Source organism: Musa acuminata, unplaced genomic scaffold (genome assembly GCF_036884655.1).
Source record: "Musa acuminata AAA Group cultivar baxijiao unplaced genomic scaffold, Cavendish_Baxijiao_AAA HiC_scaffold_1120, whole genome shotgun sequence".
NCBI lineage: Eukaryota > Viridiplantae > Streptophyta > Magnoliopsida > Zingiberales > Musaceae > Musa > Musa acuminata.
The window spans coordinates 1966-25036 of NW_027021333.1; the positions used below are offsets into that span (position 1 = coordinate 1966).

Here is a 23071-nt window from a genome sequence, read left to right on the forward strand (position 1 = left end):
CCCTGAGAGAGAAGAGAAGGATTTGGAGATAAAACAAGGCCATCAGTTACTGAAACATCTGGTGCCGCCATTGATTGTATGGTGTACTCAAAGAGTGGTCGGAGGACAGCCGTGTGCAGCATCTTCTAAGCTCCGACTCTCACATTATCCATGATGGAAGTGAGTCTCTTACTTGCCCAGAAGTACACACACACACCCGTCATGAATAGTTGACAATAATGGTGCATGTGAACATGGGGCATCATGATTTATTACCGGTCCTTTTCCTTTGGGAGGGGGGGGGGGGGAGGGGGAGGGGGGCTCAGGATAAAAACGGAGCAGGATTTATCGCCCTCACACCAACCCATGTCCTTCAGCCCTTCAATGCGCGAGTCTGAGATCCTTGCATTTCTAGCGGGAAGCTGAGACTAAACGGTGGTAGGTCATAATGGCGAGGGTCAAAATCTGAGACTCGTTGGCCTTTTTGTTGTTGTTCTCAGCTTTCAGTGCACTCTCTCTCTCTCTCTCTCTCTCTCTCTCCTCTAAGCAACTCGGCATTCCCAAGTCACTCTGGGGGTTGGTTTGACGTATTTATCCATCAGAACTTCATTCGATCTAAATATTGTCGATCACGATGCATGTACATATACTAAGAAGAGGGGGTGATACTCTTTTTTTGTTGTCTCTCTCTGCTTTCTCATCATCTTACTCGAATTACATGGCCTTTCAAAAGTGACACAATGATGCATGCATGATAGTCTGTGTTTGTGTGTGTAGATCCTCAAAGCTCCGACGGCAGACTCTGCTGAATGATGCTAAGAGAAGCATCTGCCACGTGAGCGATTGGACTAGCGGGCGGGGCCCGACTGGCCGGGCTAATCACCGCACGCGTGAGGCATGTGATGAGCTCAATGTTTCAGCGAAGTAATAGAAGACGAAATGTGTGTGTGTGTGTGTGCGAGAGAGAGAGAGAGAGAGATGACAATGCAACCACATGGGAACTTTTAAGGGCTACAGCGGAGGCACTGTTCATAGTGTGGCCCCAAAGTCAACAACTTTCAGGATTAGATTACCATCCGATACTGATCCACGAATGATGACCGAGTGCGATGAAGCCTAACATTTCATGTGCATCCCACTGCACTGCTGCTATCTGTTGGTGAACCAATGGACGGCTATGATTGGCTCTATATATCTCAAGCCCAACTCGACCATACGAGTACTCATCTGATTACCTTCTCCTCCGCCGTAGCCGCTCTACTATATATCATAGTCACTCCATTGCTCCTCCCTCCAATCACAGCTTCGTCTTTGCATTTGCCTTGATACCACCCTCTTCGTAAAGTTAGCGTTCTTTGCTTTTGTTCTTCCTCATGGCAGCAGCTGGAGAGTGTGCAGAACCGCTGAAGTATCAGGTACACTCACTCCTTGGACCGCTCTTCTTCTTCTTCTTCTCGACCATCATCTTCTTCTTCTTCTTCTTCTTCTTCTTCTGCTGCCGCTTTCCACTGACATGCTCTGCTGCTTTCCTCTGACATGCTCTCATCGTGTGAACGTTTGTTTGGGAACTTTTGGGTTTTGGTGGTGTTCCAGACATGGATTCTCAAGGTCTCCATCCACTGCGAAGGCTGCAGGAAGAAAGTAAAGAAGGTCCTTCAGAGTCTGGAAGGTACGCAACCTGGAAACCACCTCCATGTCCCTCGACTCCAACCTCGGTCTCCTCTGTTTCTCTCGTTTGCTTCCTGACAAGCTAAACCTTCCCGGGTTCCTTCAGGGGTTTACAAGACTACCGTGGATCCCCAACAGCACAAGGTGATCGTCACCGGGAACGTCGAGGCCGACATCCTTATCAAGAAGCTCCTCAAGGCTGGGAAACATGCCGAGCTCTGGCCCGAGAAGAAGCCTACCGGAGACGGTCTTCGCAGTGGCGCCGGCAGCAGCAACAGCAAGAAGAACAAGAACAAGAACGGTGACAAGCCCAACAAGCCATCGGAGAGCGTTGACAACAATCAAATTTCTCCTGCCACCGACGTCCCCTCGCATGCTTCCCGTAAACCAGAGGGTGAAGCCTCGAAGAATGGCGGGAAAAAGTCTACTCCGCCGCCCGAGAAGAAGGAAGGCGGAAAGGCTCCTATCACCGGGGAAGGCGGTAAGAAGAAGGACAAGGGGGGTCAAAACGGGAACAATAACAGCAGCAGCAACAGCAACAACAAGAACAAAAATGGAAGCGGAAATAGCGGCGGCTGTGCAGCTGAGGCTGAGGTAGCGCCACAAGAGGCCAGCAAGAAAACAGTATCAGGCGGCGGTGCCGCGTTCCCACCGGCCGCGTTCAATTTTCCGGTATACTCGACTCCGCAAGTGCCCTCATATCTAGTGAGCTACAACTCGATGCAGCCGACCATGAGCTACGGTGGTGCATACTACAGCGCGCCGTTGCCAATCCTGCAGAACAGCTGCGTCTACTCCGCAGCATCGCCAGGCTCGTATTACAACTTCGGCGAGGAGAGCGCCAATGCTTGCGGTATCATGTGATGGAGGCTATCGTCACATCCATCAAGCATCTGAATCTAAACATATATGACGTGACCTGTTTCTGGACTCGAGCAGTAATCAATGGCATTGCAGTGTTAATTAAGCTGATACTGCTTGAGGAAGTGTGACCGTGGAATCTAGTTGAAGTGAGTTTCGGACTTTGGTTTGGCTTCTATGTTTTTGTGAATGCCGGAAAAGAAGCACTGTTGTTTAGTTCACAGCATTAGCCCCGTAATCTATTTGGTGGTACTTTAGAGACAACATTCATCGGCTTCATATGCTCAGGGAGGAGCAAAAAACTTGTGTTCTTGATTCTGACGATGGGCACAAAACCTGTAGCCAGTGGCGGTAGCAATCAGCACCCAATAGCAGTAGGTTGGATGCCTGCCTTCGCTTTCTGACATAAAGCCTACACGTTGTCTTTATTTAATTCATGCTTTTCTAACAAAAGTAAGGGCTACACTACTGACATTTATTTATATATGATAATAATATTTAACCCAATTGATCTTTTCTGTGTTGCAAAGTGCACAGATCGGAAAGCATAAACAAAAATCAGACTGTAAATTTCTTCCGTGTTGTAGTCTATTAAGTAAGAAGTAGAATTCGGCGATCTTCACATTAGCTTTGGTGCTTGTTATAAGGTCATCATTTTTGGATCTCACAGAGCTAATGTATTACTTGGAAGCGCGTAGATATGAGTTTGTAAACCGATTCCACAGTGCTGTCCTGGAGAACCCTAATCAAACAGTAATCCCTGGTCATGAAGTTGTACATGTATATATAATATATAATATATATATAGAAGTATAACCTGGTGCTTATCATTTGAAGAGCACTTTAGGTTTATGAAATTAGGAAACTATGCAGCCTTCATGTTCAAATTATATTCTGGCTGGGAGCAGTGAGGACAGACATCAAAGTTTTTGGTCTTGGGTTTAGCGGGACTTTAGCTCTACGTCTTGTATCGGCCGGTTATTTAACATGGCGTGCCAGTAGACTCTCACTTCCCACTTGTAGTGTTGTGTTTGACCCCACCGATGGCTCGGCTGTGTCTGTTGACTCTCTCTTTGACCGAGGCCGGATGAAGTATGAATGACACGGTCGATCCCCGAAGTCATTCCGATGAGAGAAACCAACAAGAAGCACAAGTTGAATCAGTTCCAGCTGCAGGATACTTTTTCTCGTTTCGACGCTTTTGGAATACCTGTGCATCGAGGAATCTGTAGATCTTCTACTTCTTGGACCACGAAGCTCGATTGACTCTCCTACAACATACATATATACATAGCTTGCCTATCCCCCCCCCCCCCCCCTGTTGGCCGTCGGGCTTCTGATTTCTTCGGCTTCCTTGATAACAGCAGACACTCTCCATGCACGTCTAAGACTGCCTATGATGATGTTGTTGGCTGCAAAACCACACTGGTTTTTTCTCTAGCGTCAATATGCATGTTCATGATGCGAACGAAGCTCATAAATACGACGACGACAAGCAGCATCGGTTGACGAGTGTTGAGATGGACATATGACAAGCTGATGCCGTGAATATCTTATATATATTTATTTATTTATTTATGTACTGTTGCTGTCTCTGAGCTGTGTTTAGTTATGGCATTCTGAACAGAGGAAGAGTAGATGGAGAGTTATTGTGGCGAGCGAGTCACGTCCCGAGCGGAGCGGACGCAGATTCTTCCCGCACTGAAAGGTAAAGAAATAAACAAGTGGAGATGGAAGAAACGAGGACGCCCGCTTTTGCTACTCCAGAAGCCAATCGGTGATGATGCGGCAGCGAGCGAGCGAGGCAGCAGTCCTTTAGCATGATGACTCCAATGGCGTCCGCCGTGTAATGTATCCCGTCGCGCATCCTGCACTGCACTCCACGGGGGCCATTCGAGTACTTTTACGGAGCGGGTCAGTAAATTAAGCCTCGATCTCATGTCTTGGCAGGACACCTCTGGAGATGAGATGAACAGTTGGGGGCACTTTAAAGGACGATCAAAATGGTGCTTCCCGAGAGGCACCGGATGGTAGATCTGGCTATTGTCCCTCGTTGGCATCAGTCACAGGACATCCAAGGACGATATGCCAAGATATTTGTTTGGGACAGCGGAAAAGGTCGAGGGTTGTATCATGTCGGCACATGATTTTAGGAGAATTCCCAATCTCCACGGAGACACATTACTGCCATCTTCTTCCCCCCCCACCCTTCCCTTCACGATGATGATAATGAATAATTCGAAACCCATAAATTTTATGTTATATTTTATTCCAACACGAATCTTACCTTGTTTCGCATGCATGGATTCAAGGACTGCAAACGTTTTACTTCACCAAACGAGATTGATTTCCCGGTGGATGAGTCCACCGCGAAGGACACTGACGGGGAAGATATGAACTCCATCGACATAACAAGTCCACTTACGACCCAATTACTGCCGAAGAGTCACCAGGAAGCCGTAAAATTATCTCGTTAAACGGTTCACACGAGAGCAGTCGATCTGACCATGAAACAAAAATCTCAGACATCAAGCATTATCACTCTCGCTCGTGAGAAATGATGCATTAGTAGAGAAACCAAAGCCTTTTGTTGCCTCCTCGACGATGATTGCTTGGCTTTTGGTACCCCTGGCCTTCCAAAGGCTTTGTTCCCCTACCAATCGATGGCCAAAGGCATCTGCCCGTAAGAGTCGCAAACTCATGCCCCGTCGTGTCCTGCATATGGATCGTCTCGAGGCTCCCCCATATACTCTCGCCATTCTTGACAACACACTAATACGAACGGTGTTTCCCATAGCGGTCACCTCGACGACGTTCCCGACATCAGACTTAATGTTGTTGGTCTTCAATTCCAGTTAGCTTGATGGTGTCACTCGCCTCCAGAAGAGAATCGGCGTACCTATGATGCGGCCACCGTGAGTGTACAGATGGGGAATACCCTCCTCGGGTCCAAACCGAAGAGATCTGCAAGGAGAGCAAATAAATGAGACAGTCAACGAAACACATTGGACGCTCCAAAATTGCATTAAGAAACCTTTTTTCTTGTAATTGATTGTTCTCATCCGCATCACCATTGCAGAGGTTGCAGTGGGTCGTCTGATCGACATCTGCTGAAGATACAACGATAAACCATGAGATTCCAACAACTTTTCTTGCAATTGATCTCCGTCGAGGGCGATATCAACATTAGCTACTCTATGCACACTCGATCAAAGAACTGCGTGGGGAGGTGTGATCTATGACAAAGGCCCAAAAAACCCGTCGCAGAAAAAGACAGTTGAACAAACACAACTTCGCTTCATCGTCCCTTGTCAGATGGAGACGGAAACATCCCTTCGTATCGAGAAGGACTTGTCAGTCGTAATTCACCTCTGCAAATGAAACCAACATCTAAGGATAAAAGACACTTCCGAAAAGATACATGCATGATGCTCAGAATGCGGCAAGACAAAAGAGAACCTTGTCGATTCTGATAGTTGAGAACGAGTGTTGCTTCTATAATGAGAAATACAAATCATTTTGTCCGGTCAGAACGAGGCTGAATTTTCATCCTCATAGGCCTTGTCAAAGGCAATCACTTAATGGAATTAGTTTTATACGGTCAAAGGCAAAGAGCCAGATGGCTTGAGATCCTGATCTCATATAGAGATAATAATGCACAAGAAAAAAGTAGTATCGAACACAATGAGGAAAGGAAAACACTGATCGCTGTCCAGTGACATCTCCTTGGTAACAATGAGAGGCTAATCCTCCTTCTCAACGATCGCAGCCCTTGCTTCTGTTATTGATCGCTGCTCCTTCCTCCAACCGAAGCATTCCGATGGAGATCTGTAGCTGACGTACGTTCGTCACTATCACCGAATGCATCTTTGGAGCTATCAGGAACCCCAGTGGCATGACATTCTCCTCCAATCACACATTTGCCTTTATCTTCAATCCGCCACTGTCACACCAACTCCAACAAGCAACGATGCCACCCTTACCCCTTTGGTGACTCTAAAGATTAGCCCTACTACACTTGCCACAACCGCAACGGCTCCCAAAGCTAGCGCCACTACTAATTGCGGTTGGAGCTCCGAAGGCTCCTACATTGGCCTCCTCTACTACGATCGGTCTCCCCGTTGCAATGCCTTTAGTGTTGCGCTCACCGATGCCACTCTCCATCAAATTCACTAGCCTCATCGAGGATCACCAGCACATAATCCTCTTCCTTTATTGGGTGCTGATCTACATCTTTAACTCTGCGCCGAACACTCGTCTTTGCACTAAGCACAGAGTTGGCCCAATCGCCTAGTTGTAGAGCACCTTCAGCACTGGGACATCACTGATCCACTACCATCGCTACTGAAACATCTTCTCCTCTGCTTCCGCTGTGCCTTTCTCCATTCATCACCCTCAATAGCAGGAGTTGTAGGAGATATCGACGAAGCACCCATCGTCTCCTCTCGGTAGTTGCACAGCAGGATGTGAAGCACCTGCCATATGCTCGTGTGGGTTTCACTGCCTACTCCCCACCATTCCTTGTCGTCCGCCATGCCTTCATCTTCCCCATCGCAACAGCCTACATCCACCTCTCCATCAAAGGCGATCGCTATGCCCAATTTGCACCAGTATGCTTCTCGACTACTGATCTCTCCCTCTACCCCTGGTTCTCCTGCACCAGTAGATTTCACAACTGACAGACGCCATCGCATCAGCACCCTCTGGCTGCCCATAGTGACAACAATCCATGGTGGACTTCACGCCACAACTGCGACCTATTGCCAACTACTGTCTCGCCATCAACTGCCACAAGCACCGCTTGCCGTAGAAGCCAACCTCCTCCGAGCTTCTATATCCTTCTATATCCAAAGCCGGAGCACTTTTGGTAACCGGCTTCGCTACATACTGTTGGAAAGAATATAAGATAAAGAAACTTTATTGAGAATAAAAGATAAAGAAGAATTATCGAAGAAATTTTATTGAAGAAGCTTGAATGTATTAACATATTTTTCCTCAATAGAGTAGAGAGATTTTTTCGTATAGTTAGAGAAATTTAGATGGTGCTCAAGGATACCAATCTTGGATCGATGTAAAGCAAATAGTTTATGAGCGATAGCAGAGGAGGAAGCTGTAGCGATGTTATAGTGATGCTACAGCAGAGGAGAAAGCTACAGTAGAGGAACAGTAATACTATAGCAAAGGGGCAATAATGTTACAGCAAAGGAGGTAGCTATAGCGATGCTACAATAGAAGAGAAAGCTACAGTAGAGGATGAAGCTGCAACGATTTGGTGGAGAAACCTACAACAATTTACTCTTAGCAGGAGCCGAGGATCGACAGTTGATAATGAGACAACTGGCTATGATTGATATAGATCATAACCTGATGAAGACAATGCTACAACGACGGACAACTTGAGCCAGGGGTCGGTGTAAGCGACGCCGGTGAAGAAGAAGGCCGCATGGAGGAGAAGAGAGAAAGAGTGGGTAGGGGTTGGAGAGGGATCCACTGCCGAGGGCGAGTAGTCGGTCGCACCAAGATAGATCCTTATTGTTGTGGTCGTACCAAAACAGGCCCTTATTGTTGTGGCCGCACCTGATGGTGATGCTGGGTGTGGTCCGGCAGGAAAGAGTTCCCTCCTTCTCTGTTCTGTTCTGCGTAGGAAAAGGATACGGTGAATGACAAGTGTTGATGGAATCTCTCTGCTCTACGAGCGAAATAAAATAACAAAGACGTTTCACGCCACATCGGGAAACACAAACACTCGGTTTCACCTCTTGCTTCCACGTCTCCAACAATGCTCCCATCACTACCGCTACAGCTCTAATCTACTAGATCAACCCACTTCCTTCTTCAGCAAAGCTTTGGTGGAGTTCCTGCCTCGAGTTTCTCCCCTCCAGTAGAAGAGCGCTCCCCCTCCCTCACCGCAAGGTACTCTGCTTGCCTCAAGTGCCCCTTCCACCTTTCTTCACAAACACATCTCAAAGTTGCTGCTTCCCTCTTCGACAACACTTTCTCCATCCTAGATATGAGGATATGAGAACTCCCATTATACAAGTAGGACAGCTTCCAACAACCAATTTCTTAGTGAATCTAACATGACAATAAGTTTTTTAACACTCAAATCTTCCACCATAAGATATGTAGAACTGTAGCAACTTTGCCTTGCTCGTTAAAGCAACTGTGCCTACGAAGAAACACTGCACCTCATTGCAGTCGTCTTCCACCCTCCTACAGTTAACGCCGACCAACTTGTCCCCTAAAGAACCATAGCACTTCTCAACTTATCACCATCAATGTTATAATCTAAAGGCGATAACTACGTATCATAATTTTTTAATCTCTTATTTGGATATGATTTACTAGGCTACATCAATGATTCTCTTTATTGCCCATCAATAATGATTAACATCATAGAAGAACTCGGTCTAGTACCAAACCTAACCCACAAACTATAGCTACGCTAATATCGTCTCTTTTCCAAGCTATTTAAGCCTAAGTCGTTAGGTCCGTCGCCCCACTAATATCTTCATGTACGATTATTGCAAAAGCATGGTACAAGTTGTAAATCACCTTGGCAAATCGCTCGCATACTCGTATATTCGGTCTTCTATCCAATCTGATGAAAATGAAACAAAAGAGAAGTTTTGAATCTTAGATTTTAATAATGAAATCAGTTGATGAGTTTATGATCTAATTAGCATTCGAGAAAAGTGATGCAGGGCTAACTTCAATCATGAAAAGGTAAATCGATTGAAGCAAGAGAATCAGACATTGGACATGAGTCAAAGATTGGGTATCGGGCTAGAAGGATCGGACATTGTGCCAAGATCTAATGTCGCGGGAGTCAATATGTTAATGGATCGAGCAATACATCGAAGGAAAGTATCATGCACCAAGAGTTCAGATGAACCAATAATATGCCGAACAATATAAGATTCATGTTTTATAATCGTTTATGTCTTGATCATCATAGTTTAGGTTTTAATTGAGTTGATTTTGAGTGTAACTATGCCAACTCAATTAAAAGCTCATTGGGCTTGAATTAGGGTTGAATTTGGCATATTGGAAGGCCCATTCAATTACCTACAATTGGGTCAAACAGTGGCACCGCTAGATCAGGCAGTGGAACCGCCTATGAGTAGGAAATGCGAAGTGTACATTTCCGAAAGAACCACCAGTGCCTCGAAAACCTGTGGATGATATTTTTTTGCTTCATTTTTGAAGCAATTTGGGGCATATAAATATCTCACTCATTCTTGCTTGATATAGCAAGAAAACAGCATGAAAAACTTGTGATAAGTGTGTAAACTCTATTAAAAGTTTTGAGTTCCTTCCTCTTTAATTTCTAAGTCATTTTAAGGGAGTTGTGATAACTACTAGTAAAAAAAGTTGTAAATGTTCTCTCTTAAACCTATGAAAAATATAAAAGTAGAAAAGAGTTGTAACAAAGGTGATTGATCTTTGCCTATTGAAAGAATATCGTTAGGGAAAGCTAGTGGTCTCGATGGAGGAGAAATCAGGAGTAAACATAGGTCACGATGATCGAACCACTATAAATTCGATGTGCATTTTATTTATGCATTTTATTTTTATTACTTACTGATTTAGTTGCTTACTACTTTTACTCACATTCTAAGTTAAATGTATTTTTGGTACGGATTTGATCGAATGAAATTTTTCGAATCGTTTTAACTTTTCGAAAGCACTAGTTCACCCCCCCCCCCCCCGCCCCCTTTTAGTGCTTTTATGATCCTAATAGTTAGTATCAGAGTTTAGTTCTCTCATTTGGTTTAATACATAGAGATTAAATGACGTTTTTTAGCAATCAAGAGGGTCATTTTATCACTTATCCTCCTACATATTGGAAAACACGAATGAGGATTGTTTTGATTCTTTGGATTTTGATTCATGGAATATTGTTGAATGTGGTTTTTAAAAATCCTTTAGACCTATGAATGAATGGAATAATCTAGAGAAGAAAATATTTTCTTTAAATGCTAAAGATATGAACGCTTTATTTTATGCTTTAAACAAGAATGGTTTAATTACGTTTCTATATATGAGAAACTGTACATGATATTTGGCACACACTTAAAGTTACTCATGAAGGCACAAGTAGAGTAAAAGAATATAAGATAAATCTTTTGGTACATAGTTATGAATTTTTTAAAATGAAGCCATGTGAAACCATTGGTGACATGTACACCTCTTTTATGGATGCTATCAATGGTTTGAAAACTCTTGGTAAATATTTTAGTAATCTTAAACTTATTAATAAAATTCTAAGATCCTTTCCAAAAAGTTGAGATCTAAAGGTACTCCGTCTCTTTCTTTTTGAAGATTATCTTTAGGTCACTCTATATCCTCGGGCTCTTTTTAATGGTAGCTCGAGAATAAGATTTATGACTCGAGGAGTTGTCTCCGTCAAGACGAGTTCACTAATGATAACGTCAATCTATTTCTCCATCGACCCTTAAGGTCACAATGAGAATTCCTAGTGCTTACGAACAAACTGCATGAGATGTCTCAAACATATGAGTTCTTCAATTTTCTCTTTCAAATCATGATAATCCTTTAGGTCATGGCCATAATCTTAGTGGAACCGATAGTATTTAGACTTATCTCATCTCTTTTCGCCAACTAAATCTTTATCGAATGAGGGTCCTTTTAGAGCCCTTCTCTTTTATTCATAGAAAAACTTTATTTACAAACATATTCAGGGGGGTAAGCTTAGATCTTGGGTGAGGTAACTCTAATTATGCATTCCTCCTTTGCCATGGTGACCTTGGGGTCGGGGTAGATTGCGATTACTCCTGCTTTGGCTTCTTGCATAACTTCTCACTCTTATTTAAGACTATTACCTCGACGATAATGTATTGATTGACTCTCTGAAGTATCTCTGGTACTATCACTAAGAGAGCTTGAACTCCATCGTTAGGATTTATATTATGAGCAATAAATGGTCATATATTAGGCCTTGAATTTTATTGGTGAACTGAGCAACAAAGTTTACAAACGTTTCCTCCCTACCATTGCAAGAGTTTGAGAAGTGTTGTCATTGATGGCCTCAGGCTCATATTTCTAAGGAAATAAAGTTCAAACTCCCTCATAAGCTAGGCAAAAGAATTGATGAAAAATGGCTTCAAGCGGGCATACTATTATCATGTTGGGCTTCTTAATGTGGTCGAAAAAATACGACACATTAGGGTATCCAAAGTTCTATATAATAATATTTGGCACGAAAATCTATAATGTACTATATCGGGTTGACACTACTATTGAGTGCCTCCAACGATGAGAGACATAAGTTTGCTAGAATCGATTCTTCCTAGATTTTCTAGGTGAAAGGTGACCAACCTAAGGTGGGGTTGACCAGCACTTCCCCTTTGGATTATTTGAACTCTCGTTGTATCTCTCTAAATGTTGATCTATCTACCATAGTTGGATCCGTAGGAAATCCTCCAATGAATTCATCGATTGAGTCTCTGATTCAAGGTAGAGTGGTGGTATAATCTACTAAATTTCATGATCGATGAGCAAAGTGCCTCCTCAATCAGTGGTTCGATGGGTCTTGGGTGCTCTTGAGATATCAACACTACGTCAGGTGGGAGAACTTTAATGTTACGTGGGGGAACCTTTTTGACATGCTGGTCAGCTCGATGTAGTCCAAACTCGTTTATGAAAGGTTATTCGAGATGTCTTCAAGGTGAAAATGTCGAGCTCTCAAGGTGTCACATACACGAAGACCAAAGTCAGAAATGGCTTCTAGACCTATTCCCTTTGATGCCAAAGTTAGTAACATGAGATATTTGAGTACGAATGTAAGTGGTCAAAGAAGGTATACCCCCCTATAATTATGTTGAAGATTAGCTTTTATACATGATCGTAAAGGGACAAAATAGTTTATAAAATATTCTACGAGAAGATAACCTCTAACAGTCAGTCTCTCATTGATCTCTTGTCCATGTGGACGATAAGGGAGTAACCCATAACTGTTTGTCTTAGATCCTTGCCCGTATCGACAGATGGGTAGAGAGTGATTTTGATCTTCTTCTTTTATGTTGGATACGATACGACGATTACATACGAATGACAATCAATTGACAATGTACTTTCTATCAAATAATAATAATAATAATATAATTTCATATTGGTGCTGGGTGATGCGAGATCATACGCATCACTCGAGTATGATACCTAAAGTTCTTCTTTAAAAAATAAAAAAATAATTAATCAATAATAATAAATAGATTAGTACTAATTTTCTCAAGAACATGGTTTCTTTTTCTTGTTTTTTTGTTAATTTCTGGATGGACTCGGCACATGATGGACGATCGAAACGCAGGTGGAAGGAGACATGCACGTTCATCTCGCGGTGGATCGAATCGATGCATCCAAACAAAGATCGAGTCGGAACGAGATTGACAAGGAAGGATGGCACTGTCAAAACCCTCCGCCTACGATTGATTCACCGAACAAGTCTCAAATCACATAATTGTTGGAGCGAGCGAACAAAAGATGATGTCGAATTGGCAACCCTTTTACATATTGGAGAATATGATATGGAAGGGAATACATGGCGCTGCCTGTTCTGTTGCGCCTCCTCTTTTGCATGCCCATGCACGTCACCAGTGAGTGGTCGGGCAGATCATCGAGGGTGGTCCGCTGGTTAATTGTATCCTGGGTACAAGGGTGGCGGTGGGGATGCGTAGCTTAATCCGCCCACGGGTGGTAGCATATCCAAGTCGGGAGAAGGCGGCGGTGGTGGAGAGGAGTTGGAGGTGGGAGGAAGAGATGAAACCGACGGGGGTGGAGGAGACACGGCTCGCGGTGGTGAATAGACTGGAGGAGGCGGAGAGAGCACCGGCGGAGGAGGTGGTGGTGAGTAGACGGGAGGAGGTGGAGAGCGAACAGGTGGCGGTGGTGGTGAATGAGCCGGTGGAGGCGGGGGTGAGTAGGCAGGAGGAGGTGGAGAGGGGACCGGTGGCGGCGGTGAACGGACCGGTGGAGGTGGTGAATAGACCGGTGGTGGGGGTGACGAGACTGGCGGTGGTGGTGGTGGTGGTGAGTAGACGGGAGGAGGTGGAGAACGGAGCGGTGGCGGTGGTGAATAGACCGGTGATGGTGATGAGGGAACTGGAGGAGGTGGTGCGTGGACCGGTGGCGGTGGTGAATGGACTGGGGATGGCGACGAGGAAACCGGAGGAGGTGGCGATGGGTGAGTTGGGGTGGGTGGTGGAGTCGTGGCTGGAGGTGGCGGTGAGTGAACTCGTGTTACCGGTGACTCTGAGTGTGGTGAGGGTGGAGGACGAGCCGGTGTCATTGGAGAACCTCTCTGTTGTGGCGGTGGTGGCGAGCTGACAACCTGTGGCGGCGGAGGTGGTGAAGGAACAGGTTGTGGTGGTGGTGGTGGAGGCGAGGAGCTGACAACCTTGGGTGGTGGCGATGGCGTAGTTGGATTCGGCGACGGCTTTGGGGATGGTTTCCCCGGCTTGGGCGATGGTTTCTTGGGACCTGATCCGCATTTGGAGCGACCGCAGTCGACAGGGCGGCTCACCACCGGCGCGCACATCTCACCGGACTTTTGTGTCGGTCTCCTGGCGAGGCAGTTGCTCGTGTCGTCGAACACCACGTCGGACTTGGTGGACGTCGGCACACACTCGTCGGCCTCACCCTTGAAGAAGTTGTAGGAGAAGGTGAAGTTGGCAAGGCTGGGCAACCGGCAGAGTCCCGCCGGAACGACGCCCGTGAGGACGTTATGCGACAGATCCAACTGCTCCACCTTGGTCAGACCATCGAAGCTCTTCGACAGCACACCCGTGAGGGAGTTCCAACTCACGTCCACCACCGTCGTGTTGCCCAACGACCCGATCTCCGGCGGCAAGCATCCATCGAGGCCATTGTTGAGAAGGACGAGCTCGTTGAGGGTGGCGCCCATGTCCCCGATGCTGGCCGGGATACACCCGCCGAGCTTGTTGTTGGCGAGGACGATGACGGAGGCCTTGGAGCTGCCGAAGTTGTTGGGAATGTGAGAACTGAACCGGTTGTTGTTCAGAAAGATTGCGTCCAGGTCCCTGTCGAAGAGCTCCGGCGGTAGCGCGCCCTCGAAGTTGTTGAAACGAAGGTCGAGGTACTTGAGCGAGGGGAGGCCGAGAACAACGTCCGGGAACGGGCCGACGAAGCGATTGTTGCTGGCGTCGAATTCATGGAGGAGCTTGAGGTGGGAGAAGCTCTTGGGGATGATGCCGCAGAAGCGATTGGAGTTGATGTGGAAGAGCGCGACGTCGGTCAAGAGGCCTAGCTCCGCGGGGAGGAACCCGGCGATGTCAGCGCCATTTAGGTCGGCGCCGGCGACGACGTTGAGCGAGGGATCGTCGGGAGCCGGTGAGCAGAATATGCCGTTGTAGCCGCACACGTCGGGGCCGTCCCAGTTGGCGGTGAAGTTGTGAGGGTCGGAGTAGATGGCGGTCTTCCAAGCTTGGAGGGCGACGTAGGAGCTGCGGAGGCGGGGATTGGAGATCCGGATGCCGATCTCGATCTCGAACTCAAAGTCATCGGGAAGTTGTCCGTTCTCAGGGAGGGCCAAGAGCTGGCGGCGGGCGATGGCAGCGGCTTCGGCGTCGGAGAGGGCCGAGGAGGGGCGCGGGAGGAAGGAGGAAGAAAAGAGGAGGAGGAAGAGGAGGAGGCAGCGGCCCAGGGCCTCCATGCTGGGTAGGGTCGAGAGAGGGAGGTGCACCACCCTGGAGAGCCCAAGGCTGCTTGCTTTAAGGGAATGCAATGGAGGGGGAGGAGGTTGATATAGCTGCGGGGGAAGGAGGATTGGAGTTGATGGCGAACGGCTTCCCTTGTTTGGAGGTGGGAGTTAGTTTTTCCTTTCTATTTCTATTGGAGAGATGGAGGAGAACGACCACGGGGACGTACTGCCCCAATTGACGACGACAGGGTGGAGAATCGAATGGACGGAGGGCGATGAGGCTTTGATGGGATTTATTGGCGCATCCCCCAAACTTAGCCTGATCGACAACTAATTCCATGGAACGATATTTTTGCTTCTGATGCGCAGACCTTTCGAGCACCGTCGCATGTTGTCTCACGCCGGACCCCATTTTGCCTGCAAGGGATTTGACGCCTAATTCCACATCACTAATCTCCCTCCTCTGCAAGGATATGGGTGTGAATGCTAACGGTGACCATGTGATGAGTCATCGGTCATCGTTCTCGTGAGAGAGAATGGCAGTGTGCTTCTAAAATCTCAACTACACTGATGATGCGCTACAGCATCTCAACTTCTAAGACTAAACAATGCGATCCAACAAGAACTTGAGAATCCCTCTTCACAGCCAGCCCAGGCTGACATCTGAAATATAATGTGACATTACGGAGTATACACCCAGCAAATGACCAAGGAAAAAAGCATGATCCACGGAACTGCTGGAAGCTTTTCCAAGAAAATATAAGAGGAATCAATGATTTCTAAATTAAGAGTCTCAACTCATTCTAATATATAATCATAAGGCTCCAACTTAAAACTCTCACTCTACTTGTTAAACCAACCAACACGAAAAACTGAACTACTGATGAAATCATGGAATGAGATATGTAAAGCATAACTTGTCCCATCGGTGCATAGAGATATCATCAACTCTCGTATTTACAATTAAATTTTCCAGACCACCAAGAACACAGGAACACACAAGAATCAAATAAGATTACTAGCATATGATAGATACCAAAGGAAAAATGGTCAGATTGGATCTTGACAATGCATCTTACCAAACTTCTTGTTCTTCTTCTCTGAATAGATGGTATCTAGCATCTACCATTCTAGTTTGCAAATTTTATATTTGGTAACGAGTAGTTTACATAATTTTTTAGAGATCGTCAGAAATTTGTCTGAATTCTTTGCAAAGCTTTCTTCTTTATGTCCCTCCTCTTCCTTCGATCCAATGTTGAACTAGGCACTCTTGGTCGGCATGTTTTCCCTCCTTTTTATGTAAGGTACAAAAATTTCTCAACTTCTTTCATCACTAAATCAAGATGACTCGTTCAAAATATCACAACATACTTACATCTCCCAACTTTCAAGACCAAAGTAAACCAAACAATTTTCCCCCCTAAATCAGAGAGATGCCTATTATCAAGAAAGAATATAGACTATTTTCCAATGACAACGACTCATATTGTTCCAACTATCTTGGGTCCGCTACACGGATTTTTATCCACCATTGAACCCTGTGCAAGGCAATATCTTTAGTAAAATCAAAGTACATTCAAATTATTTTTGTTGTTTCCAATAATATCTTATTATATCACTCTTTCCCTCTCTTGACTGAACTCGTCATAATTGATTCAACTTATCTTCCCACAGCGTTGATGTCTTTTTTAAGCACGTCGTACAAACAAAAATTAGATACAACTCTAACCCTAGCAAACCAAAGGCCAACACAATTTGTAACCAAATTATTAACAAACTCTGCCTTTCCATCCAACATGGCCAAAATTTAAATAAGAATATTCTATTTATTTTTAGCTGCTATCCCGGCAAACTTTAAATAATAAGATAAATAATGATGCACTCCAAGAAAGAACTCTACCAAACAATGTAAGAGACAATGAATGCTTTTTTATTATCCTAACTAAATAGCCTTATTAACAAAAAGAAAAAAGGAGATAGACTGAACAGTCAATAGCCAACTAAATTTCTTAGGGCACTATGGAGCTGGATTCAAGCAAAAGTTGGTGGAAAAGATAATTTTGTTTGAAAGAAAATAAGCAGGTTATTGTAATCAGCAGAGTTCTCTGCTTTCATAGTGGACTGCGAGCAACAATTTCTTAGAACTATATCGGTGTGCAATGCAAAGCAAAGCACCTATTCTCTGCTATCATAGTGGACTGCAAGCAACAATTTTCCAATTTTTAAGCAAATTGAGGTGAATGTGAGTAATTACTTTCCAGTTATAAACTGATAGCTTTTAACGAAATAACTGATTTAAAAATCCAAAGTACACAAGAAAATAGCTAATGTTCGAAGATAGATTCCAAACATCATTAATAAGGGAATTAGTTTGCTTAAAATTCACAGGTAAACTAACACAGTCAGTATCAGAACAATCCAAAACAAGTTACCGCAGAGCATACAAGCATGAACGGCTTTAGCATTAGTGGAAGAGAAAACAAAGCACTTACGAACCAAATATCATGAAAATGAACTATTACTGCTTTTATTCAAACTCAGTTCTACAACCAAGTATTGAAATCACAGAACAAAACTAATTAGAGAAACTGCAAAGATTCTGACCAAAAGGATAATAGTTGGAACATAAAGAGGCTTCGAAACTAGTTATGATGAAACTCGAGAGATATAAAGTGTCTTAGACACCTGATCTAACTAATACTGGAAGGACTCACCGGGCTTCATGCTCTGGAAGATAGAGATTGCAATGGGGATGATACCCACGAGTGCAAGTTGAAGTTGTTCTGAGGTGCTCATCCTGACGGTGATCTGCCCAGTCCGCTTGTTGTTCAGCCCAACACGAACTGCCATCTTTGAATTCCTCCCAATGGAGAATTGAGACTGCAGGTTTGCACCCAAAGCCAAATCACCATGCCAACTCATCAAAGATAACCCCAAGGTGGCAAGGGCTTGACTTATGGGATAATCCTTATCGCGGAGTCGCACCTCCAAATTGGCTCCGTATGCAGTATAACCTTGTGCTCGAACAGCACCAGTGCTTGCACCAAGATTCACTTGCTTCCCAATAGAAAGTTGGTCTTCAAACTTTAATCCAGTAGCTATGGTTTCCCCCAAGAAGGTTACGGAGATCCCTCCAGTAGTCCTGTTCTTTTTCAACATTTTGGACTTGGTCTCACCGCGCAGAATGTAAGAAAGTTGCTTTCCAACAGTCTGGATATCGAAGCCAGCGAGAGTAGAACCATTTTCCCCATGCTTGGCCGAGACAGAGGAATCTAAATGGATGCTGAATTCCTTTTTGTCCTTAGTCACTTGAGCTGATAAGACAGCAGGAAATCGGCCAGCAACAGCGAGGCTCTCTTCAAGGCTTACCCCATCATAACCACAATCATGATCCCAACCATGCGTATCCAGTACTGGCCTACAAAGAAACTGTGAGGTAGTCTCTAGAAAACGGTATCGATACGTTGGGGCGTCACAGTCAAAAGAAGGGGGCAATACCATATCAGGCAAAGGGACTGGTACAGTTGCAGGGGCATTATCCTGATCAAAATCTTCGACCATATCAGCAAGCCCAAAATCATCCTTCAACACTTTCTGTCCATTCTTTATCTCTTTCAATCGTCTGAGCTCCTCCTTCCACTGTTTTTTCTGAAGAAGCTTAACTCGGTAATCATACTCATCAAAATATGATCTTCTTTGCTCCTTGGTCAGCTTGGCAATTTGAGACTTCCTCAGGGGCTTAAATGGTGGAAGTTGATCATACTCTTCTTCTTCTTCCCCTTGATCAGCATCTGATAAGTCATCTAGGTCAATATCAGAATCTTCATTGTCACCATGATGATCGGATGGAAGTTTTGGGTGTGCTCTGGACTGCAACAGAGAAGAAAGCAGGAAGGGAAGCGGTGGAGGACGTAGACGGAGACCAAACAGTTTTCCGGGAGAAGGATCTTGAAGCTTTAGAAGTGAATTAGCTTGAGATAATATCTTTGAAGAGTAACAGAGCAGCAGCATCTGTGATCTCCATGACAGACCATTAGGGAGCACTTTTTGTCCCTCCCTGTTCTTTCTACAAGATGGATGGTTCTCAACAAGAGCCACTGGATTCATCAGGCGCATGTCTCCAGCTGCTAGCCTTATGGACTGCTGAACAGCATGAGACCTTTGGGCCACGAACACCTCATAGCTCAAAGGGGAACCACTTGGTCCATCAGGAGGGGCAGACGCAGCATGTGCGAGAGCGACAATGGCATTGAACCATATGGATGAACCCAAAGTGCTAGTAATTGTTCTTAGCAGAGGCAAGTCATTCTGATCTCGGGTCAGTGTGTCCATGCGGTCCACATACAAAACAATGTCTGGAGGGCATCTCTTTGTGTATTTCTTTATGGATGCCAGGATTCTCCTGCTTGATGCTTGGTCCATTCCTGAAGCTCTAAGACCTGGAGTATCTAAAACCCGAATCTTAACCCCCTCCACGGTTCCTACAATCTCTTTAACAGAAGTTGTTGCTGGTTCAAATGCACTGGTTGGAGACTTCTCTTCACCAAATATAGAATTTACAGTTGCACTCTTGCCCACTCCACTCTTTCCTAGGACAAGAATGTTACAGGAAAAGTCCAAATCTTCAGTTCCATCTTGTTCTAGCAGCAAAGCCTTCTTTTTTGCACTCTCAAGACTATAAGCCTGGCCAGTTTGCCTTCCACTACGAATACCTTCTGCAAGACTCAGACGATATAGCACCTGGGCTACCACCGTGTCTTCAGGTGAATGGCCCAACCTACGAACAAGACGTAGAAACTTCACCCTAATAAGCTCAACTTTCTCATGCAACTGTTTTTGTTCCTTGGTCATTTGATCATCAGGCTCTGCTGCTACAGCCAGATCAGAAGGACTAAGAAGGTTTGATCGTGCAGGACGGGGAAGAGTAGGTTTCAGAGATGGAATTGAGGGCCCCAGACCAGCTGGACGGTCGACCAAGAAGATTCTATTAGCATCTTGAGAAGTGACACTGATACCTCCATCATCAGTGGAACTGCTTGCCGCTTTCAGAAGCGCAATCAATGCATCAGAATCGATCATTGCATGTCTTCCATCCTCCTCGTCAGTCACCAACTCTTCATCTGAATCCAAAATAATCTGGCCGTCTACATCCTTTGAGTCATCTGACACTGAATGAGGGGTGACACTAGAAGAGCCTTCTTCTAATTCACTCATCAGCTGTTTTGCAGTTTCTGAGCTCGTCGATATTGCCACCCTAGGTGGTCCATCAGAAACTAAGTTTTTGTCTTCGTCCTCTGCCTTCTCCTGGTCAAGGTCTTGCACATGATAAATCAAATCTTCACTCGGTGTTGGTTCTGGTTCTGTAACTGAAGTTGGTAATTGAGCAAGTGCATCTTCATTCACACCAGAAGCCCCAAAGTCATCTCCTTCAGTCACCCTGTTTCTTGATTCCCCAGCAGTGATAGATGGAGATTGCCTATCTTGGGCTGATTTTGAATTTTGCCCATCTGGAACCAATTCAGGCACAGGCTCATCATTGTTTGCCTCAGTTCCATTTGCAGTTCGATTCGATTCATTTGTTAGCTTCTCATCCACTATCTCGTGAACAGAACGCTCACTAGAGACAGTTTCGCCATCACTAGCTGTATCCACTTTCTCCTGAATAGAAGGCTTACTAAAGACAGTTTCACCATCACTCACTGTATCATCTTTGTTAGCAGAACTTTCACCGGACTTACTATCTGCAACTTCATGATTCTCACTCAAATCATTTTTCCTCATATTTGATCCATCAAGCTTTCCGGTTGAAACATAGACCATCATAGTGTCCACACCGGAATAACTCTGTATTAAATTTTCATTCATCTCTTCGTCATTTACTCCATGAGTTGATTTGGATGATTCATCTACTGTTTGAGAAGCAGGAGTACTTCCTTGGTTGACACTTTGATCAGAATCGGCATTTTCAGAAGTGCCAATGTCCACCTCGCTGATATCAGCTTTGTCTCCGCCCGTCCCTTTAGCAGGTTTTCCCAATTTCTCGACCAAGCCTCCATCTTTCTCCGGAGCATCAGGGTCTACTTGCTCCTCATTCCTATCCACATTTCCAGCGGCAGCAGTCCCATCCTCGACTGGGTTATCCTCAATGCTCAAAGTGGGAGCAACCCCAGCAACGTCAATGTTCACCTCTTCCATCTCAGCTTTGCCTCCGTTTTTCTCTTCTTCGGCGGTATCAAACTTGTCGTTTGCTGTCTTTGACTCCAGTAGCACATCAATAACAGGCCTAGCAGATTCTCCCAATTTGTCGACCAAACTTCCATCTTTCTCCTGAGCACCAGGGTCTGCACGCTCCTCATCCCTATCCACATTGCCAGCTGCAGCAGTCTCATCCTCGACTGGGTTCCCTTCGATGCTCAAAGTGGGATTCTCCACAGTCTCCATCTCCTGTGCGGCAGGTATACAAATTGGGTAGACATTTTGATCGGAAACTGCGGCAACGCCAATTTTCACGTCATCCGCAACATCAGGTTCGGCTCCATGTCTCTCTTCCTCAACCGCACCAATAGTAGGGGTAGCAGACTCTCCCGATTCCTCGACCAAGCCCTCATCATTCTCCTCGTGAGCGTCGTGGAGTCCGAGCTCCTCGTCGCCAACGACAGAACCATCCCCGATTGGCTTCGTTTCGGTGCTTTGCGAAGTGGAATTCTCCGTCGACTCTTTCACCACAGCCGACAAAACCTCACGATGTGAGGTCTCCTCTGTCCTAGGGATTTCACTTGACAGCATTTCCACGGTCTCATGTTGGGAATTGCCTTGGACGGTGGCCAAAACCTGAGTCTCCGATGGGGGCTCACCTTTCTCCTCTCCTTCCATGAGTTCACCATCATTCAATGATCCTGAAGCTTTAGCGGCATCCGAGAACCCATCGTCGTCCCCATATTCCAGCGCCTCCTGGAACGCCTCCTCGTCCGGGTCGTCGTCCGGAGTCTCCTGTGCTACAGGCATCGAGGAGGTGGTCGTCAAGGTGCCTCCGGCCGCGGCCGAGGCGGGGGCCGAGCCGTCACTGCTCTCCTTTTCCGGTTCCACGGCGGCACGGGGATCCCCGTCCCCTCCTGTGTCTCCGTCGGGTTCGCTCCTCATCGGGGCTTCCTTGGCTTCCGACGAGACTGACGCGCCGCTCACCTCGGACGCCATCGGTAAGGAGGGGAGCGACGAGACGACCCGAAGGAGCGGAAAAGAAGGCAGAAAGAGTTCTACAAGCCGAGTGACGAGCGTCTAATGACCGAATGGGGTTGGGAAGTGATAAGGAGAGCGGGCGGCATGAGATCAGATAAGGCAGGGAGGCGAGCGTTCTGTTTTTGCCCTTTTCCTGAACAATTTTTTTTTCTCTATATACAGAATAATGTAGTTTGGGCCACTGATGGCAGCCCAAAAGTAAGTTTGGGCTTTCAATTTCCTCACCGTATGATGTCATAGATTGGGTTATTTACGATGGTGTGTTGAGACCGCTCGGGTATCGGCCATCCAAACATTGTAAGGGATCTAACCAAAAGCACATTTTCGACTCTAATCAATTGAATCTGTTTGGACGGAGTAATGTACAGCGATTTTGTTTGAATAAAAAAAATACGTTTGTTTGAAAAACAAAGATAAATTAATTATCTTTTATGTTCGTTTTGGTTGTCCCACTGATTTGTTTGTTGTGCCCTCATATCAATTTGCTAGGATCAGATCAGCATCTTCCATTAGGTGGTTTATTTATGCCTTGATGATTTGCTACCATCAAATTACTTTGATTGATTGGTTGATCACTAAAATTTTCTAAATACTAAAAATATCTAACGCCTATCGAAGCTGAAACTTTAATAAGAGTAGACAGATGGC

The 23071-nt window shown here is 45.4% G+C and overlaps 3 protein-coding genes across 4 annotated transcripts; 1 reads left to right on the plus strand and 2 right to left on the minus strand.

The window, feature by feature from the left end:
* Positions 1 to 1238: 1238 nt before the first annotated feature.
* LOC135666716 (heavy metal-associated isoprenylated plant protein 36-like) lies at positions 1239 to 2686 on the plus strand. The gene is made up of 3 exons (XM_065178339.1): positions 1239 to 1394; positions 1573 to 1648; positions 1754 to 2686. The coding sequence occupies exons 1-3, from the start codon at positions 1353 to 1355 to the stop codon at positions 2509 to 2511; spliced, it is 876 nt and encodes a 291-aa protein (XP_065034411.1). The 5' UTR covers positions 1239 to 1352; the 3' UTR covers positions 2512 to 2686.
* A 10242-nt stretch (positions 2687 to 12928) lies between these two features.
* On the minus strand, positions 12929 to 15644 carry LOC135666717 (pollen-specific leucine-rich repeat extensin-like protein 3). The gene has a single exon (XM_065178340.1). The coding sequence runs from the start codon at positions 15197 to 15199 to the stop codon at positions 13163 to 13165; it is 2037 nt and encodes a 678-aa protein (XP_065034412.1). The 5' UTR covers positions 15200 to 15644; the 3' UTR covers positions 12929 to 13162.
* Positions 15645 to 17689: 2045 nt separating this feature from the next.
* Positions 17690 to 22539, minus strand: LOC135666718 (translocase of chloroplast 101, chloroplastic-like). 2 transcript variants are annotated; one of them, XM_065178342.1, is made up of 2 exons: positions 18686 to 22539; positions 18424 to 18605 (listed from the first exon to the last, which is right to left on the minus strand). In XM_065178342.1, the coding sequence occupies exons 1-2, from the start codon at positions 22379 to 22381 to the stop codon at positions 18573 to 18575; spliced, it is 3729 nt and encodes a 1242-aa protein (XP_065034414.1). In that variant the 5' UTR covers positions 22382 to 22539; the 3' UTR covers positions 18424 to 18572. The 2 variants fall into 2 exon arrangements, with proteins under 2 accessions (XP_065034413.1, XP_065034414.1); XM_065178341.1 differs by having other exon boundaries at positions 17690 to 22539.
* Positions 22540 to 23071: the final 532 nt, after the last annotated feature.

Bases quoted from the DNA above. Each gene is read 5' to 3' on its own strand.
- LOC135666717 (XM_065178340.1), bottom strand. From the start codon at position 15,199: ATGGAGGCCCTGGGCCGCTGCCTCCTCCTCTTCCTCCTCCTCTTTTCT.
- LOC135666716 (XM_065178339.1), top strand. From the start codon at position 1,353: ATGGCAGCAGCTGGAGAGTGTGCAGAACCGCTGAAGTATCAG. The intron at 1,395-1,572 runs GTACACTCACTC...GTGGTGTTCCAG, and splicing joins CAGAACCGCTGAAGTATCAG to ACATGGATTCTCAAGGTCTC. The intron at 1,649-1,753 runs GTACGCAACCTG...GGGTTCCTTCAG, and splicing joins GGTCCTTCAGAGTCTGGAAG to GGGTTTACAAGACTACCGTG.
- LOC135666718 (XM_065178341.1), bottom strand. From the start codon at position 22,381: ATGGCGTCCGAGGTGAGCGGCGCGTCAGTCTCGTCGGAAGCCAAGGAA.